Source organism: Astatotilapia calliptera, chromosome 3, assembly GCF_964374335.1.
Source record: "Astatotilapia calliptera chromosome 3, fAstCal68.1, whole genome shotgun sequence".
NCBI lineage: Eukaryota > Metazoa > Chordata > Actinopteri > Cichliformes > Cichlidae > Astatotilapia > Astatotilapia calliptera.
In genome coordinates, this window is record NC_137424.1 from 65,180,529 (window position 1) to 65,200,553 (window position 20,025).

Below are 20,025 nucleotides of genomic sequence, written 5' to 3' on the forward strand. Positions count from 1 at the left end.
ATCCTGTTTGTCTGTGATATGAAAAGCCCAGCGCTGCTCCCAACGAAGGGAAAACCAATCCCGCAGGGGAGACCTACCTCGGCACTTGTGCAGGTGAAACCAAAGAGAAGATATGCTTCAGCAGATTTTCTAGTCTGTGGCTTGGAAGATAGTTTGTTTGGAAACATATTCAGCAATGCTTCACCTCCTGCTTTGCATTTCTGTGGGAGCCCCGTGCTAGCAGTGTCCAAGAGTTTTGTTTTTTTTCTTTTTCATACCGCGCCCCCCCCCCCCCCCCCCCCCGCCATGGCTCTGCGCCCCCCCTAGGGGGCGGGCCCCACACTTTGGGAAGGTCTGTGCTAATAACACTTAAAAATGCTGATAAAGCAGAACAACGGAGGACCAGGCTGAAACTCAACCTCCTTTTTAAATGAGTAATGATTAAATATAATTAAAGAAGTTGAGGTTGAGATCAGGGGTGTCTGCCCTGGTGAGTGGGTGGAAATCAAAGAAAAACACAGAGTGCCCCCTCATATCACCTCTGAGTGAAGAGAGCCTGAACCCCCCCGTACAGACCCATATAAATTAGACCTGTGTTATGAAGCAGCAGAAGAATTAGTCGGACACGCTCACTCTTTGTTTGTTTGTTTATTGACAGCGACAGCAGCCTCCATGCAGAACGAGGGAACAGTAAACCTGCACAGCCATGTGTGCTACTTGGAGCTCAGCTCTCACTGAGCTGGTATGTGTTCAGTTTTTTTTTCCACCGTCACAGTACAAACAACACGATGCACCGGTGCAGCTCAGACCTGCACCCGCAGTAATATAAAGTTCAGTCAGCGTCCAAAGACGCGAGCGTTGGTTTCATAATCAGTCTCATAGAAAAGAAAGAGTGACATCGCAGCACATTCATCTTTAGAAATATATACAATCTGATTGTAAACACGAAGAGGTAGACGAGCCATCTAGAAAAATAGAGCTATCTTACAAACATAGAACTCCTCGAATATAAAGATGTTCACATAAAAATAGCAGTCAAAACAAAGCACGACATTCTGACGTCTACATTTCTTCACGTCCTCATGCAGAAAAGTCACAGGTTGGTATTTTACAGGAGAAACCTCCCAGCGGGCAGCGGACTGCTCCTTTAACAGTCCAGTAAGCAGGCAGGCGGGCGCAGACAGGAAACACGTCAGTGGCACCTGCGGTACAGCCCTCTCCTGTGCGGCCCTGCTCACAGTCCAGCTGCAGGACCGCGCTTGCGCATGCGCCCTGAGAGGAACCAAAACGTGCACTTGGTAGTCCCCCGAACACCTGTAAACGCCTGGCACGTCCTCCTCCTCTTTCGGGTCCAGCCAAAATCGTCCACGATGTGACGTTATGTGGAAAGGTGTCTCGGACGCTTTCCGGTCGACGGTTCAAATCCTGAAGCTCTGAGTGAGCTCGTCTGCTGTTGTTCTTTGCTTTTAGACGCCAGGCGCGTTCAGGGCCAGGGAGTAGGCGGCCATCATCTGTGCGCGCAGCTGCTGCTTGACATGCACGCGCCCGTGCCTTTTTCTCTCGTCGCTGCGCGCGAACCTCTTTCCGCACACGTCGCAGGAGAAGGGCTTCTCTCCGGTGTGCGTGCGAGTGTGCGTGGTCAGGTGGTCGCTGCGGCTGAAGCTGCGCGCGCAGATGGTGCACTGGAACGGCTTCTGTCCCGTGTGGATGCGCACGTGCCTGTTGAGCTCGTCGGAGCGCGAGAAGCGGCGCTCGCAGCCCTGCACGGAGCACGGGAACGGCTTCGCCTTCGGCCCCCCCTTCGCGGGGGCTCGCCTGCCTCCGCGCGACAGCTTGGGGGCTGCTGCCGCGTGCACGCCGCCGATGTTGACTATCGGGAACACGCCCTGCAGGAGGGAGGAGAGCAGCTGGGAGTCGAGGGTTGAGGGGAGGGAGGAGGGGGCGCAGTGGAGGTCGCTCCCGCTCTGCACGAGCTCCGTCTTTATCGGCGGTCTGTTGATGACGTAGCTGCCGGAATCTCCCCCGGTAACGGGAGCGGCGGACAGGCTCTTCAGCCAGTCCTCCAGCCCCAGCGGCTCCTGCTTCACCTCGCATGCGGGCTTCAGGTCTCCCTGTGCGGCGTCAGCGCTCAGCAGCGAGTCGATTAGATCCGCCACATCTACCTGTTGCTCCAGAGCTGACAGCGGCAGAAGCGAGTCCGCGCTGGAAGGGTACAGCGCGTCGTTTCCGGCTGTGGAGAGCGGCTCACACCCGCTGCTGCAACTGGAAGCCACAAACTCGCTCTTGACCACAGCTGGCAGGGAAGCGGAGGTGGAGGGCAGCTGCTGGGCGGCAGGCAGGGGTGGAGGGAGGTCCAGGACAGGTGCTGGGGCGAAGCTGGAGGCTGCAGAGGTGGTGGAGGTGATGGTGTTGGTGGCGGGCTGCTGCTGCTGCTGCTCCATCTCTGTGCAGATTCCCACGATCTCTGTGATCATGTTGAGGATCGCGTCCGCGGTGCTGCTCAGTCCCGCCGGTGCCGCCTCCGGCTCCGCGAAAAAGCTGCCGGTGTAGCCGAGGGAGGGCGAGAGCGTGTCCGAGGAGCAGTCGCTGAAGTCGGAGAAGAAATCTGAGTCAGAGGCGTCGGTGCCCGGAGAGAAAACTGGAGAGAGAGAGAGAGAGGGAGGGAGAGAGGGGGCGTTACTGTCATTGCATAATCAGCGGGCAGCCTCCTCGTCACACATCAGTCACAGGTGCAAACATCTGGCACAGCTGCTCTATCACACTCACCTTGGCAGAAAGGTGATCCCACGTCCGAGTCTGCGGGGTCGCTGAGGCTCGAGCCCACACTGTCCACCCAGGCGCTGCACGCGTCCTCAAACTCCGACATGAAGCTGTCCTCGCGTTCCAGAAGCATTTTTACACGAATCACAAACAAAAATCCAGTAAAAACGTAAAGCTGCTGGGCTCGTGCTGCCGGGATTCCCTTTAAAAACGATAATCCGGCGGTTAATCCGGAGCGGGTCGGTTAGTCCACGCTCTGAGGCTGAGGATGCTGAAGATGCTGAGGATGCTGGGCTCCCTGCGCTTTTATACTCTCCGTCTCCTAGGTAACTCCCGTCCGGGCCTTATTGGTCGACACCGGCGCGAGGGATTCCCCCCGCCGCGACGCTTCGTAGCTGCCCAAATATGGGCAGCATCCGGCCGTGACGGCGGGTATCCCCCATGCCTTAAAAGGACAGGCGGCAGAGCGACGTAGAGCTAGAGGAGAGAGGGGTTTCCTCCACTGCGGCAAGACAGGAGTTACACAAGCAGAGGAGGAGATGGAGGAGGAGAGGAGCGGGCTGTTTTTGAAGCTGGAGTTCCAAGTTAGGAGCATTTGGCCTCGCGGGGAGACTGAGGCTGTGACCGGTGTCAGTGAAGTTTGTTTTGAGGACAAAGAGGCTGCTGCTCTGCTCAGACCTGCAGGTAAACACAGTCCGCAGTGCTGCAGAAGGGTCGAGAGACACCCAGAGGAAACACGGAGAGCGATAAAGAGAGAGGGTGGCATGATTACATGTTAGTGACATTCCTGCACAGCCTCGTTCTGGCTCAGCTGCGGTGATGTTGTCTCCATGGAGATGAGGGAGATTCAGGGCATGCGTTATGTAAAAGGAGCAGAGTTTACTTAGATTTTTATTTTTTATTTGATGTTGTTTGTACATTTTTCTACATAAAGCCACACAGACTGCAGCTTAATGACAACTACAGTAAAGCATTAAAATACTGAAGGTGGCTGGTGATATCAGTGCTCAGGGAGGCATCCATCCATCCATCCATCCATCCATCCATCCATCCATCCATCCATCCATCCATCCATCCATCCATCCATCCATCCATCCATCCATCCATCCATCCATCCTCGATTCAGCTGTCACAGACAGGAGGACAAATAGAATCATTTACCCATATACCCTGCTGATTAAGATTGTGTTTGAGCGCTGGTTGGTGGTGTGCACATTTCTGTGTGTGCACATTTATAAAATAAAAGCACAGCAGGACCAGTGGCCTCTACGGCTCCACACAGAAGTTATGTGGGTGTGACATGTCCACATGTGAGTGTCTGCCTCGGTTCAAAATTAAATTTAGTCATTAAAGGATGAACCAGAGGCTCCGAGTGGACATCAGCGACCTCTGCTATAAGAGTTTGAAGCCTAATTTTAAAAGCAGAGCTAGTGTCTGTCTGCTGAACCCAGTCTGGGAGCTGTGGCCTGAAAGCTGAAGGCCTGTCATTCTACTTTTTATTAGTCTAGGAACAACAAGTAAGCCTGCAGTCTAAGATTGAAGTGCTCTAATGGGACAATATATTTCCATGAAGATATGACAGGGTCTGATTATTAAAGAGCTTGTATGTGAGGAGCAGGATTTTAAATTCTGGATTTAACAGGGAGCCAATGAAGGAAAGCCAATGTGGGAGAGATTTTAGAAGAACGCAATCAATAATTTTTGATGTGTGACAGTCAAAACATTATGACTCTTGTCCCTGATTACAAAGACCAAACTACATCCTCTGATAGGTTAGTGTTAGGGTGATCAGCAATGGCGACTGAATTACAAGGAGCCTCGATACACCAAATTTGGGCTAAGTGTGCTGTCAGGGTGAGGTAAAGAGAAGTAAATATTCGAATAATTTTAATAAAGGAGCCCATCTCACATTTTACAGAGACTACCTACAGTACATATACACATGAGTTTTACATCTTATCATCTTATACTAATATCACTTAAAAAAGTGAAACACATATAATATAATTAACTAATAGCATTAGTTAATATTAATTATTATTATTAGCACACTATAGTGCTGCATTATGATTATTTTAACCTGAAAGAAGAAATATAACATTAAGTTAAAAACACAAGGTGGAAAAAGATTTTAATAAAAAGTTATTAGTTTCAAACTATGAAACAAATGACATACGGTCATGTTGAATATAAAGTTTTCACAGGACTCTTAACAGTCATGGCAAAACAAAATAGCTCCCAGGGGGTGATTATCAGATGCATTTGATTAAATGATCATCAGGAAGTCCGAGCACATCTATAAAAGCAGAAGTTTTACACATTTGCAGGTCTGGAGCATTCAGCTGTGTTCCCACATCGAAGAAATTCACTGTGAGTTCAGACCCTCTGATGATCAGGGAAACTGCAAAATATCCAACTCTACAGGCCTCAGTCAGCATGTTAAACAGTGAAGTTCATGACGGTACAAATAAAAAAACTAGTTGTTTGGAAGCAGAAAGCCTCTTCACTCTAAAAAGAACAGAAGGTGCTCCTGAGCAAACCGCAAAACTTCTGGAACGACGTCCTTTAGACAGATGGGACCAAAATGATGTTGTGTGGAGCAAATCAGCATGAACACCTCAGACCAACAGTCAGCGAGGTGGTGGGGAAGTGATGATTTGCGCACCTTGCAGTCACTTGGTCCGTCATGAATTCCTCTGTGTACCAAAGTATGCTCGAGTCTAACGTAAGGCCATCTGTGTGACAACTAAAGCTTGGCTGAAACTGAGACATGGAACAGGATGATGATCACATGCACAGCAGCAAATCTACAACAGTTCCCTGAATATTAAAAGAGTCAGTGCAGCAGCGGTCAGGTCAAAGTCCAGACCTTCAGAGAGCTGTGCACGAACCTCAGTGACCTGAAGCAGAGAAGACAAAGTCATAGAGAAAATAATCACTTTAGCTTATTGCTGCTAAAGGTGGTTCAACTAAGCTAAGATCAAACCCAGCCCTCAATTAAAAAAACTGATTAAAAACAGAAAACTGTGCAACAAACAACAAACAGCTGCTCTCATTTCTGCTGAAAACATCTCTGACATATTTCAGAAAAGTGCCCAAACTTTTCAGATACTTTTTCTTTGACCTTCAGCATCGCTCTAAGTGTAAGCATACAACAAAGTTAGGAGCACTGCTCAATTTAGTGTATACAGAAAAACATAAATGAAATATGTTATATGCTATCATAAATAAAAATAAATGAATGAATAGGTAATATTAGTATAACAACACCCTGAATGTGTAACTCTTTCTGATGGGAGGGTTTAGCTCAAGTCTCTGAGTATGCTGTTAGACCAAACAGACAAGCTTCATTTTTTAGTTTAACTTTTACTTCCACACATTCAGAGCATTCCCCGGGAGCATCTGGTGGCTTTCAGAGGAACTGCGGCTTCGGGCATTTTTAGCACCCTCTGTTCTGTATATTCATATTTAATCAGCTCGGGTTCTGGTGCTGCTTATGTTTGTGAGTGTTTGGATCCCGGGTGACTAAAATAAGCCCGATCACATCGGCGTGAGAGCGTTCAGGCGACAGGGCTGCAAAAAACAGTCAGCTGACGATGCAGAGAGAAGAGAGAAGGAAGCTATATCAAGAAAGATGATGGAAGAGGGAGTGTGTGTGGGCGAAGTAAGAGAGGCTGTTGCCATGGCACTCTGCCACCTCCTGTTCCCTCCACCTGTTACAAATAACACACTGCGATGGAGACATTAATGTGGCGTCAGAAGCGCTGCGGCCTTCAGTTTCTGTCATCTGCAGCCACTGACTCACACTCCGTACAGTATGTGGCTGCTTTAGATTTTCCAGATTCTCCTACATCGCAGAGGCATCTCATTGGCCCCAGACTCATCCTGCAGCAGGACAGCAAGCCCTAGCATCCAGCCACAGTCACAAAGAACCAAATTCAACTGCGAGAGGAATGAGATTTGTGCTCTTTCAGGTTCTCAAGAGCACAAATCTTAACATCATGGCGTCTAAAATCAACCGAGCCCTGCATGACGAGTCCACCACCAACTTCAAAATGTGGGGCACAAGTGTGTTTTGTACCTTACTCTGTAAGAAGGTGGTTATTTAATAAAAAGTCCTTATTTTGTTCTGAATTTACATTTAGAGCCTAAAACTTTCCATACTCCTGTAGCGAAGGACTATAAGGAAAAACTAAAGGAGTCCAAGCACTGATCCAAAAACCATTTGCTGACTCTGGATGGCATTACCTTCACCTCCAATACACTGTGAAAAATCTTGGAGTCGGTTTTGACCAGGATATGTCCATCAGTGCACATATTAAACAAATACGTAGGACTTCTTTCTTCTATTTGTGCAAAATTTCTAAAATTAGAAATATCCTGTCTCAGAGTGTCTACTGTAATTCATTATTATCAGGATGTCCTAAAAACTCACTGAAAAGCCTTCAGTTAATCCAAAATGCTACAGCAAGAGTCCTGACAGGGACTAGAAAGAGAGAGCATATTTCTCCTGTTTTGGCTTCCCTTCATTGGCTTCCTGTTAAATCCGGAATTGAATTCAAAATCCTGCTCCTCACATACAAGGTCTTAAATAATCAGGCCCCATCTTATCTTAATGACCTTGTAGTACCATATCACCCTATTAGAGAACTTCGCTCTCGCACTGCAGACCTACTTGTTGTTCCTAGAGTATTTAAAAGTAGAATGGGAGGCAGAGCCTTCAGTTTTCAGGCCCCTCTTCTGTGGAACCAGCTTCCAGTTTGGATTCGGGAGACAGACACTATCTCTACTTTTAAGATTAGGCTTAAAACTTTCCTTTTTGCTAAAGCATATAGTTAGGGCTGGACCAGGTGACCCTGAATCCTCCCTTAGTTATGCTGCAATAGACATAGGCTGCCGGGGGATTCCCATGATGCATTGAGTTTTTCCTTTCCAGTCACCTTTCTCACTCACTATGTGTTAATAGACTTCTCTGCATTGAATCATACCTGTTATTAATCTCTGTCTCTCTTTCACAGAATGTCCTTGTGTTGTCTTCCTCCCTCCAGCCCCAGCCGGTCATGACAGATGGCCACCTGGGTGGTACAGGAAGTTTCTTGCTGTTAAAAGGGTGTTTTTCCTTCCTACTGTCACCCAGTGCTTGCTCATAAACAGTGTTGGGAAGGTTACTTTTAAAATGTATTCCACTACAGATTACAGAATACATGCCCCAAAATGTATTTTGTAATGTATTCCTATAAGTTGCTCACTGAGAGTAGGCTAACGTATTTTTGAATATCATGAATGTACTATTGCTGTGTGATTTATTACTGTTACTGAAGGTTACTCCCCATACCAATACCAATTTAAATCTTAACATAAAATGAGTAACAGTAGGGTGGACGAAAGGCTGCACTTTTTGCAGTCATCTCGTATAGAAAACCATTTCTGTATCAGTAATATGTTTTCTTTTTGTCTGTTAATAATCATGTGGAACTGCACATGATTATTTGCAGCTAGCAGGTTGTTAATGCTATCCATCAAGTCTAAAAACAGCATGTTAATACATGGAGATCCTGAAGGCTGCTCCAAAAATGATCAGCTTATACTTTAAATATTTGTTCAGTTCTCTTCCAAACCAGCTGTCTATTGTAAGTTTTGAGTGCTTAAAGTGTTCTAACATCCCATGTTTGTTTTTATTCAGGTACAAATTTGCACTGCTTTTATTAAGAGATGAAGCTTGTGTTTCTGTCATGTAGTGATTGTGGTTAACTGTATGAAGCTTATTAGATATTATGAAACCAATGATATTTTTAAATTATCTTTTTTTTTAAAAGAAACCTACTACATCATCTGTAATTTTTTTATGTCATGTGTAATTTCCATTGCAAATATTAATCACAGTTAAATTACGAGTCAGTCTAACCTCAGCTAACGCCAGCTAATAATGGCAGATACTGAAGTTTCGCCCATCCCATTCATCTTATGAAGTGGTGTCGGAATTTCCAAGTAAGAAAAGCATTCCTGCCCGTGTACCGCTGGCTCTGAGTCCATTGTGTAACTGAGGCCACCAACATTAACAGAATACTTACATTAGAGCCTCTTATTATGTCTTTTGTTTGGGTTTTGGGCAATCAGAATCCAAATCAGAGAAACTGCATTAATCCCAGATGGAAATTGAGTAAAAAAATAAATAAATAAAAATGATTCAAACCCCAGCCAGCAGCCCTTAACCATGTGTCATATGAGTGCATGATCAGCCAACTGAGCTAAAGTGGACCCAACTCTGTTTAATCACCAAAATTGGAGAAGCGATAGAGAGGGGATAGCCTAACATATGAAACAGGAAATGACTGCAAAAGGTGGTATTCTAAATAAAGCATTGTTTGATTGTTGGTGTTTTCTCTGTATTATTACACAATCTTTACTGTACAATACAAAACACCTTGAAGTGACTGTTGTTGTGATTTGGTGCTATATAAATAAAACTGAATTGAAATTGAATATGTGCCTTTTTGACTCTCTGAAATGTTCATGGAGTTAACCTGAGGTCCAGTAATAAGTGCTACACGGGTCTTTATATAAGAACAGAAACAGACTTTTCCCGTATCACTGTACCACAGAGTTACTCAAACAAGAGTCAAATTAAAAAGAGACCACAATGAAGCCAAAAACAAAGCTCAAAACTAGTTTTTAAAACAAGTTAATTTGTCAAACACAACATAACAAATATAATTAAGCAACAACAGACAGCATAATACAAACTCACATAAGTATACACAAACACACACACCATCTCATTTTGTGTCATTATAATAAATATAAATATATAATAAATATGATGTAAAATGGTAGTTTAGAGTGAGTCTCAAACAGTCCATGGTTAAAGGCGTTTTATTTTGAAACCCTTCAGCTTTAGAGCAGCAGTTGTAAATGTTTGCTGAGCCTCCTGTGGACATTCGGGTATCTGTGCTGCTGCTGAACAAACAGACAACGAATGATAGACTAATAACAGTAACAGCTCGTTAACACATTAATAAGTGCTTTGAAACGCTCACAAATCCACTGGTGTGCATCTGGCATGTGGTTCATTGATTTACAGCTATCCAGGAGATAAATTCGAATATCACCTTGAAGTTTCATCCTGTGGTGAAACAGAACAAACTGACTTGGATGAAACCCACTGACGAGGTCGTATTCTCCTTTAAGGTTGCTATGGGAACCAGATATGCAGCTTGATAACATCAAGGTTGTCGAACCAACATAAACACCCGCCAGCGAGCGCACACACACATTCACGGTCATACGTAAGTAACAAAAACAACTCCCGCATACACACACAGCGACCTCTCCAAGGTTTTTTTGTGCGTGTAAGAGGTTAAAGCCGGGGCTCTCCAGCGTCTCCCTGCACTCTCCTCCACCTCACCGCAGACATGCTCACCTGTCTCCTCTCATTCCTGTCTCCTTCGCTCTCTCCCTCTGTCCTTATCACCCTTTTTACTGTCGTAGTGGTCGTCCTGTTCTTGACCACATGCCGGCTCGTTCCTGTAACCGAACCCTCGGCTCGGGGCTCCATCCCCTGCCTGCCACGGCTCCCCTTCCTGGGCAGTCTCCCCTGGCTTGGAGGAGGCCTCCCACCTCATCTCCTCTTCACGCAGATGTCCCACAGGTGAGATCGGCATGTTAATTTTCTGGTCGTGAGTTTGGTCACGAGTTTTGTCAGGAGGAATCAGTCATGTTTACAAGACAGCAATCAGTCACAGATATGGAAGGACTGGTTCATTTTTAGGGACACTTTGGCAGGACCTTTTAACGTGTAGTCATGTTTGAGAAGACTAGTTAATGTTAGTCGGTAAATATTCCTTCAGTTGGGGGACAAAATAAGTGGAAAACCTAGTGCATGTTTAGGAAGACAAACTATACAAATATGTATATCTTTGGGGGACTACTACTACTACTTATCATGGAATGAGTAGTTGATGTTTGAGAGGAATACTTAATATTAACTTTAGTAGCAGGGCTGGACTGGGACAAAAAATCGGCCCAGACATTTTGACTGGTGACCGGCCCACCAGGTATTATAGGAAAAACCACAAATCCTCTGAATGAAAACAAACGCCGTTGTCACAGTGATGTACACTGTCTTGTTGGTATATATGTATCAATCTAATAAACTTAAACCTACACCATCCTCCCTATTCTGGTATTCTAAACAGTACCTGAAAGTAGACTGCTTGGTCGAGTTAACCTCCTGAACTATCTACAACACATGGTGAAAACCTGAAATTAAGACGGAGAAGACTAGAGGTGAGACATGATCATTACTGATTACTGATGACAGATTTAGATATATTTCCATAAACCATTCATTTGCCACATCAATAAACAGCATGGCAGGGCAAAATATTTTTTCTAACATGGCAACCTTTAAAAAGTGAAAGGAGACAGAAAGACAGGTGAGAAAGAATAAAGCTTAAGTGACTTTTTGATGGCATTTTACACACAGTACTGGTGCAGTATCTAGAAAATGTGGGAAAATACTGGCATCATGTACAGTACTTAGCTACTCAAAAAATTACTATGTACAATAATGGATTTCTATATTTTACATCAGATGAAAAGGTTTGTTGTAAGATTCAGATAATTATTTATTCAAAGTTTTTTGATGACATAACAAAGAAAAGTATTTCTTTGTGCCCCCCTCTCCCTGTTAATGCCCTACATGCCCACCTGGCAACACTTTGCTAGATCCACCCCTGCAAAGTTACCAGCTGTCAGCTACCTAAAAAAGGATCCTGGTGTTATTTGTCTCTCAGAAACAGTTCATAACTTCCCTTCAACTCATTCATGTCACCTAAAAGGTAAACCTGTTTCTTCATCACAGCTCTGATGATTCAGTAAGGACATCTCCTGGTTTCATCTTCATGTTTCCCTCTCACCAGATAACCAAACCGACATCATGACCAACAGCTTTACAGCTGTGGCTCCAGCAAACATCAGCTGATACTAGAAATTAATATTAAATAAATTCTAACAACAGCTGATCAAGCTTAAACATGCTGCTGTTGTTTAGCGCGACATCCGCTGGTTTCCTCTTTCTGGCGCAAAGTGGGCGATAAACAAACAAGAGAGAAAAGCCGATCAGCTGATTATTGATCAGTTTCATTATTGATGTAGAAACAGGAGAGGGAGGGGAGAGAATGAGAGAGGAAGAGGCAGCTGTGCAGCAAAGACACAGAATAACTCCAACTTTGTGTCCGTGACAAACTGTTCCTTTTCACCTCAATACCAAACGCACAATATTTTCTCTCAATACAAGGCGACTCTGTTTTTTACGGGACAGTTGGAAACTCTAATAACTAACCTTATAAATAAAATAAGATAAAACAAGTTCAACATCAATAAAATCATAGCACCCGCCCAGCTGTATAGAAACTCCGTCATGCTAGCTACTCGAGTTATTGTAACTGACTGTAAAAAGTCAGCATAACGAAAATAAACTACACTTAAACTTTATATCTGACCCAGATAGACTGCAGGTCATAACTTCTTACCTGAAGTTCAGTTCACCACCTCAGGTCTCTGCTCCTCCTGCCTTTCCGTCATCCACCTGCCAGCGTGTTGCACCTGCTGGCCTCCACCACTTGCTAATGTTACTGAATCTGTGGAAGCTCCGCAATAGCCACCACCAAACAGTCATTTTTACACATCTCCCTTCATCTGGCCAATCCACCACCTCAAGTTCAAGTTCAAGTTCAAATTTTATTCGCCACATGCAGGTTGCCCAGACCCGCCTCGTGTTCCCAGGAGGCAACAAGCATCGAAGGCATTGGAAGGAGGGGGGGATATGTGAGTGCTTATCAGTGTAAGTGTATGTGTCAGTGTGTCCATAGTTCAGCTGAGACAGTGTCCTTCACCCTATCAGGCTAAGTAAACAGTCTACCAGCCAACCCAGGTGGCCTTGCATGGGATGGGAAGAATAGTCATCACACAGTCGTTATCAGGGAGTTTTTGTTCGGCTCCAGCCTTGGGCCCGTGCAGCTGGCACCGTGGTGTCCGCATGTTGAATATTGTTGATTTTTCTTTTATGCAAGCAGCTCAGGAGAATTTCAAAGCTGTTCTTTAACACTCCGACACTGGTCTCTCAATTTCCCGTTGGAGAACCGCGAGCCTTCCCATGATGGTATCAAACTTCTGTTCCGTGGTGTTGTCATTCTTGTGATTCTGAGACCCCACAACATGGAGTGAGCCGTTCTGTGATGTGATCCAACTTTCACTCAAGGGTCTCATTTTGAGCAGGCCTCTCTTTGATGTATCCCAATATACGCTCAATGGTGTTATTTTGAGTCTTCACGGCAGCTGTAAGCGTCTCCAAGATGTTAACCATGCTGCGTTCGTTGTGAGAGGCTGGGGGGGGGGGGGTTGAACAGTCGGTTCCGCTGTCTTAATTCTCCGATAAGCCAGGGCCAAGCAAACTCCGATCAGCAAGAACCCTGTTATCATGGTTCCGCATAGGTAGATATCTTCAGCGTCCTCGATCGACAGTCCCGCCAGGCACATGATCCTCCAGTTCTGCTACCCGTCCATCGTGTATCCGGCAGGGAAAGTCCCTCCAGGGCACTCGGGCTCTCCCGAGCCCAGACTTCTCATTGAGAAAAGGGTGTCAATAGCATTCAGAGACCAGTTGATCAAATCCATAATTCTCTTTTAGGTTTTAGAAACAGACAGTGAGAAACGGTTCAAGGGAAAGTAATGCACACGAGACAAGACAAGGACACAAGAGGCTAAGCAGGGAAGATAAGGGGAAGGAGGAGAGGAGAAAAAGTGAGACTGCCTTCACCGAGAGCCAAACGAGAAACACCTTTCAGTGTTTATACCATTACGGGAAAAAAAAAAACCATCGGCCCATAAAAACGAAAAATGCCCAGTATGCCCGATGGCCAGTCCAGCTATGTTTAGTAGGTAAATGTTTGTGTGGAGGACTAGTTAAATTTCAGGAGTAACGTTCATCAGCCCATGTTCACTGTAGAAGTTTAATGTTTGGAAGGACTAGTTAATTTTTGTAAACAAGTATACATGTGGTGTTGATGGGGACTAGTTCATATATCTATCTATCTATCTATCTATCTATCTATCTATCTATCTATCTATATATATATATATATATATATATATATATATATATATATATATGTATATATATATATCTACATATATATATATATATATATATATATATATATATATATATATATATATATATATATATATATATATATATATATATGAATCCATAAATCCATAAATCCATTATGGAAGTACTGGTTAATGTTTGGGAGGACTAGTTAAAGGATAGGAGGACAGGTTAATGTTTGTAAGTATGCATTCATTATTGGAGATCTAGATAATGTTGAGGAGGACAAGTAAATGTTAGTGATGTAAATATTAAATGTTAAATAAATATAGTAAATATTTATGAGTGGGGGAGGATGAGTTAGTGTGTATAAGGACAATTTACTGATTACTATGACTAGTTAGTGTATCTCAATTCACTGTGGTCACGTTTTTATGCATCAGTGTCGGCACTGTTCCATTTCAGGTATGGGCCTCTGTTTGGGCTCTACCTCGGTCCTCACTACACTGTGGTCATAAACAGCCATCAACATGCCAGAGAGGTTCTGATGCAGAAAGGCAAGGACTTTGCTGGACGGCCGAGCATGGTGAGACATGCAGATGTAAAGACAGAGAAAATACCCACATGATATTCTGTTCCAACAATTGCCCAGATTCTTCAATTTAATTATGTTTTTGCAGCTTGAAGGGCATAAAGAGGGTATATGGAGGTTCATGATCTAAATTTAATTTTAACTGGACTGGTTAGTTTCTAAAGTGGGAAATGATTTTAGGCTCTTTAGTGTTTGATTTTCTGGATTTTTTCTGGAATACTTTGGGTTTTAGGCTGTTGGTTAGACCCTTTGGTACTTAATGACACTCATGTCTTATGTGATCTGTGATAATTGAGAAATAATTTTATTCAGTTTGATAAAATTTCATTTCAACAACTGCTCCCTAAAAGAGCTTTACATTATAGGGTAATGACTCTAAAGAGCCCCCAACAATCATATCGTTATCCACCAAGCGCTTGGCGAAGGAAGGAAAAACTCCCTTTTTGTAACCTGTATATATATTGATAATGACCAGAATTCTTCAATTCTTCACTATAGCTTTAGTGTACTGCTCTCCTTGTGTGTGCAGGTACACAATTCATGCAGCCAGCCAAACTCCATTTGAAAGAATACGTGAGTCAGCATATAGCGTCCAAGCTCCAGGTGCTTTATTTTACATTGCACCACCATACACCATTGAATCTGAGGGAAACTAAAACATAAGAAGAAATAATACAATAGTAAGGTGATTAACACAATGATATATTACAAATGCCATTATCTACTCTATAGCAAGTCAAGGCTAGCAACAAAAGACAAAGACATATTCATGTAATAGGTCATCCTATGTATACATGACATGTGGTTAGCTTAGCAAATTTAGCAAATGTTACTAAAATATGGCTCTATACTGTTAAGTCAACAAGTACTTACAGACGCTGCTTTCGAAGGCATAAACAAGAAAGAGGATTGCAGTGGATAACTACAGGAACCCTTCAGCACATGTGAACCTGCTTACCCTAACTAACATGGTCATCTTCCTGTTCTGGGTCAAAGTGCATGTCACATTAACAACAATTTACAAGGCCCAGTAGGGGGCAATAAACTCAAGGCAGAACATCCAGTTTATGGAACATTTTACCTAAATCAAAAAACTATATAACTCATATTTCATTTTACAAAAATTATTATTTTTTTTTTTACAAAGTTTATTTGAGGTTAACGCTTATCCATAATTATAAACCCTTCACCTTTACTGTACTTCCCACCCTTAATTAAACACATGTGAAGTCTTTCATTAAGATGCCCCTAGCTTAGTGAGAACCTCAGTAATGTAACTGTTACGTAATGTGGATTTTCCTATGTATATTTCATGCCTGTAAACCATTTCACAGCTACTCTGATGTGAAAAACACAACAGAAGAAAAACCCACTGCATTTTTAGAAAACCCTTCACAGAAATAATACTGTTGGTTTTCGTCCTTGGTGTCAGGTCAATGTCATTTCCTGTCTCTGTGCTGCTCTCAGCAGTGTCCTTGTCTGAATATTTTTCTTCCATTTTATTTTGGAGTACTGTTTTGAAACTGTTCTTACATTCATCCTTGTTTTTCCCTGCAGGTCACCACCAACCTGCTGACCAGAGGAGGCAAAGACATCGCATTTTCAGACTACACCCCTCTCTGGAAGCATCACCGTCGCCTCGTCCACAACTCCTTCACTCTGTTCGGAGAAGGAACAACTCGATTGCAAGACATCGGTACTTGGCTCCATCCTGCCACTTGATTTTAATTCACCCATCTGTTTCGTAAAAAAAAACAAAACCCCACACTTCTAATATTTTAACAGGTTTAGCTGAAGTACACTGCTGTTTGACAGGCAAAGTAAAAAATATTCATCAAAATCAGCATCAAGCTAACGTAAACCTAAATAGCCTTCAGGTTGGCATGGGAATTCAGAAGAAATGTTTAATATAAGGCAAAAAGGAAATGCTTTTTCAAATGTGCCAGTTTATGTTGATTGTTTGATGGATATAAACAGCATGTAACTCCATAGACTATAAATAGTTCATTCAGAATATGAAGAAACAGACTTTTAGTTTTTTTTAAATGTCTCTGTATTGTACTGAAGCGATACCTACTGATGCTGGCAAAGGGTCAGGCAGTACTTTTATGTACAACCACTTCCTACCACAAGACAGTGCAGCGACTCTCTGTAACCCTGATTTATGGTACCTTCAGAAAAACCTTTAATTTCAAAAGTGTTTTGTTGAAATTCTGATTGTGCCATTTTCTGATCTTTTTTCTTTTTCTTTACATTTTTTATCATTTCTTTCTTCAGTTCTGTCTGAGGTGGACAGTCTGTGTGTTGAGCTGTTGTCCAGCGAAAAGCAGGGGTTTGATCCATCCTCTGCAGTAACCAGAGCCGTCACGAATATTATTTGCACACTAGTGTTCAGTGCCACCTATCGACACGGCGATGCTGAGCTGCAGGAGGTGATTCAATACAACAATGGGATTGTGGAAACAATTGCCAGGGGAGGACTGGTTGACATCTACCCCTGGCTGAAGGTATAATTCTATACTTGGTACTGAGGTGCTCTGTATACAATCTTATATCCTATATCTGTTTGAAAAAAAAGAAGAAGAAAATTGCCCTTTTTGAAAAAGTCAAACTCAAACTCACTCAAACTTTATTTAAAGATGTCAACTGACAAATTAACAAATACATGTAAATATTTAACTTTAGAGAACACATTTCTTCTCACTGTGTTGCTAAAATGATCAGCTAAAACTTTCTCAAGGACTTATTGTCACCATTTGGTGACAGCTGGAGCTGTATGATTCAACTTAACCTTTACATAGAAACAAACAAAAATAAAACATGAGGACTTACTGATAAGTTGTAAAAATATGATACAAGGCCCAAATATTTGGCAGTTAAAAAAAGATCCAAAACCATCCAGTGATGGCATTTATAGTAACACAAGCAAAACATTGCTTCTTTCCTTGTCTGAATAAACTGTAAGAGTCTAACTCTATCCCGCAGGTATTCCCCAACAAGTCTCTCAGTAAATTGAAGAAGTGTATCACTATCAGAGACCAACTACTGACCCGCAAACTGCAGGAACACAAGGTAATAAACAAACTTACACTACTTTAATATAAGCAAACAGAATGGATTTTTATCATAGAAACACATCACGTAGCATCAGGAGTCACTCAAGGCTCAAAACTTGAAGATGGGTCTCTCCAGTAGGCAACGTCAGGATTTTGTCTTGGGGAAATAAGGAACACACAGCATAACAGTGTGGCATTGTGGGTATATTAAACCCTTAAAGATGAGATAAAGGTTTCAATTTATAATGTATGAAGCACGTGTTGTTGCCTGTGTTTCAAAATATATTTACATATCTTCAAACAATTCTAGAAAATTGTCTTTGATCTTGCCTGATTTTTTTGTTTTGTTTTACCTGATCTGTTTTCAGTTATCAAGAAGTGACGGAGAACCACGTGACCTCCTGGATGCCTTGTTAAAGGGCCAGACTGGTGGGCAGGGTCAAAAATCTTCGGAGCCAAAAGACGACGAGTTAACTGACGACCATGTCCTGATGACAGCGGCCGAGACTTTTGGAGCTGGAGTGGAGACAACATCCACCACACTACTGTGGATTCTGGCCTACCTGTTGCATCACCCTGAGGTAGAAACATAATGTCGGTCAAAGAAATGTAAAAGAAAAGGCATTATGAGGACTTTCTGTTTATCAGCCCAACAAGAAAAACATGAAGACGTTTGGGCAGAAAACTGGCGGCATATAAGACACTTCATCTTGTGCCCTCCATCATGCTCGATGCCTTTTCTGTAGTCTTTAATTATGAATGGTCAATTTGGTCTGCCAATATGCTTCACCCACTCTAGGTCCAGGAGCGCGTGCAGAAGGAGCTGGATGAGCATGTTGGCAGTGAGCGGACTGTGACCATATCAGACCGTGGTCAGCTGCCGTACCTGAACAGTGTCATTAACGAGGGCATGAGGATCCGGCCAGTGAGTCCCGTGCTGATCCCACACACCGCTATGACCAACAGCAGGTAGACCAGTTTAAATCTGTATTGCAGCCATTGCTGATTTGTTTAGTACATTAAGTTTCTTGTTATGATGAAAATGTGAACAAGGAAACATTAGCTTATTTTCTCCATCCATTGTCTTCTGCTGAACTGAAGCACTGTTAGCTAAAAAAAGATTACAACAGAAATGCATTATAAGGTAATCTGATTGTTTTGTATAATAAGAAAACCTTAAAACCTTAAATAACTGGGGATCTCTGGTAGGATTGGAGGCCACATTGTCAGCAAGGGGACACGTGTTTTGGTCAACATGTGGTCGATTCACCACGACCCCCATCACTGGGACAAACCTGATTTGTTCAAACCAGGTTAACAGATGCACATAAAAACCAACAATGTAACTCCAGCTTTTTTTAAAAAAGAGCACCTGATCACACCACCTTCTCCTGTGTTGTCCCATCATTTCAGAACGTTTTCTTGACCACCGTGGCCAGCAGGTCACACCCTCCTCTTTCCTTCCATTTGGGGCGGGACCTCGAGTCTGCGTTGGCAAATCACTGGCTATCCTGGAGCTTTTCCTTTTCTTGTCCTCTCTGCTCCAGCGAATGAGCTTCAGGGTGCCACATGGTGCTCCTCTGCCCAACTTGCAGGGACGGTTGGGTGTGGTGTTGCAGCCATTGCCTTTTAAAGTTGTTGTTATTCCCAGGGCTGGATGGGAGGATGGAGGAAAATGACAGAGTGGAGGCAGACAGTCAGGCTGGGTGATGAGAAACAGAAACGTAAATTGCTCATTCCATGTCATTTCATCACGTGCCTCCTACTGCCCAAAATCCAAGCAAAAAAAAAAAAAGGAAGAAAACCAAATTCAGGTGAAAGATACACCTCTTAATAGCAACAGAGAGAGGAATACCAGTTTGTGGTGTCTCTGCTGTCATTAGTTTTCTCACAAAAAACAAAACAAAACAAAAACAGAGAAAAAAATGTTTTTAAATGTTTTTGTTGCATTGTTTTTTGAGGATTCATGTTTGCAAGTCCTTTATCCAATATGAAATTTTACATAAAGATGTGAATCTTAACCTTGGGATTTTTTTCAGGCAAAGGGGAGATTTTATTAAAGCTTATGAACTGTGATGGAGCCATACCATAACCATAATGCACATATAGCTAAGAGAGTAAGCTAAGCACTTCCATAACCATTAAACTAACCCATTAAACCATTATTCTAGTCAAAATATTCTATATTGTTGTTGTTCTTTAGGAAGCTCTTTGTCGTAACATACTTCCATCATATTTGGATAAAACAAAAAACACAGTTATTTTGTTAAATAAACACTGGGTAGATCTGACCAATAAACGTGTTACTAATTAGTATAAAATTATTATGAAGTATACCATATAAAGTATTAGTATAAAACTAGCAACTATCACCTGCCACTATTGCCGTTTTTAGGGGGTTTTCCTACCTGTGCAGTTTGGTCAGTTCAAGTCAAACTCTGGTTGAGAGGTGTCACACTTTGCGCTTGGTAACAGGAATGTCCTGTGGATTTTTTCCCACATTTTGGCTCACATGATAACAGTGT

General features: G+C 42.9%; 2 protein-coding genes and 1 long non-coding RNA gene across 5 annotated transcripts; 2 read left to right on the forward strand and 1 right to left on the reverse strand.

The window, feature by feature from the left end:
- Nucleotides 1–612: 612 nt before the first annotated feature.
- Nucleotides 613–3,021, reverse strand: LOC113019473 (uncharacterized). Its single transcript, XM_026163215.2, has 2 exons — nt 2,746–3,021; nt 613–2,617 (listed from the first exon to the last, which is right to left on the reverse strand). The coding sequence occupies exons 1-2, from the start codon at nt 2,870–2,872 to the stop codon at nt 1,446–1,448; spliced, it is 1,299 nt and encodes a 432-aa protein (XP_026019000.1). The 5' UTR covers nt 2,873–3,021; the 3' UTR covers nt 613–1,445.
- A 219-nt stretch (nt 3,022–3,240) lies between these two features.
- Nucleotides 3,241–9,222, forward strand: LOC145422515 (uncharacterized). The gene is made up of 2 exons (XR_013903828.1): nt 3,241–3,423; nt 7,758–9,222. It is a non-coding gene; the product is annotated as an uncharacterized LOC145422515 (long non-coding RNA).
- An 829-nt stretch (nt 9,223–10,051) lies between these two features.
- cyp17a2 (cytochrome P450, family 17, subfamily A, polypeptide 2) lies at nt 10,052–19,521 on the forward strand. Of its 3 annotated transcripts, none has more exons than XM_026163213.2 (9): nt 10,052–10,387; nt 14,318–14,438; nt 16,002–16,140; nt 16,722–16,951; nt 17,430–17,516; nt 17,869–18,081; nt 18,300–18,469; nt 18,710–18,813; nt 18,914–19,521. In XM_026163213.2, exons 1-9 carry the CDS (start codon nt 10,152–10,154, stop codon nt 19,177–19,179), a joined length of 1,566 nt encoding a protein of 521 aa, XP_026018998.2. In that variant the 5' UTR covers nt 10,052–10,151; the 3' UTR covers nt 19,180–19,521. The 3 variants fall into 3 exon arrangements, with proteins under 3 accessions (XP_026018998.2, XP_026018999.2, XP_080150095.1); XM_080293969.1 differs by lacking the exon at nt 10,052–10,387 and adding an exon at nt 10,954–11,025; XM_026163214.2 differs by lacking the exon at nt 14,318–14,438 and having other exon boundaries at nt 10,114–10,387.
- Nucleotides 19,522–20,025: the final 504 nt, after the last annotated feature.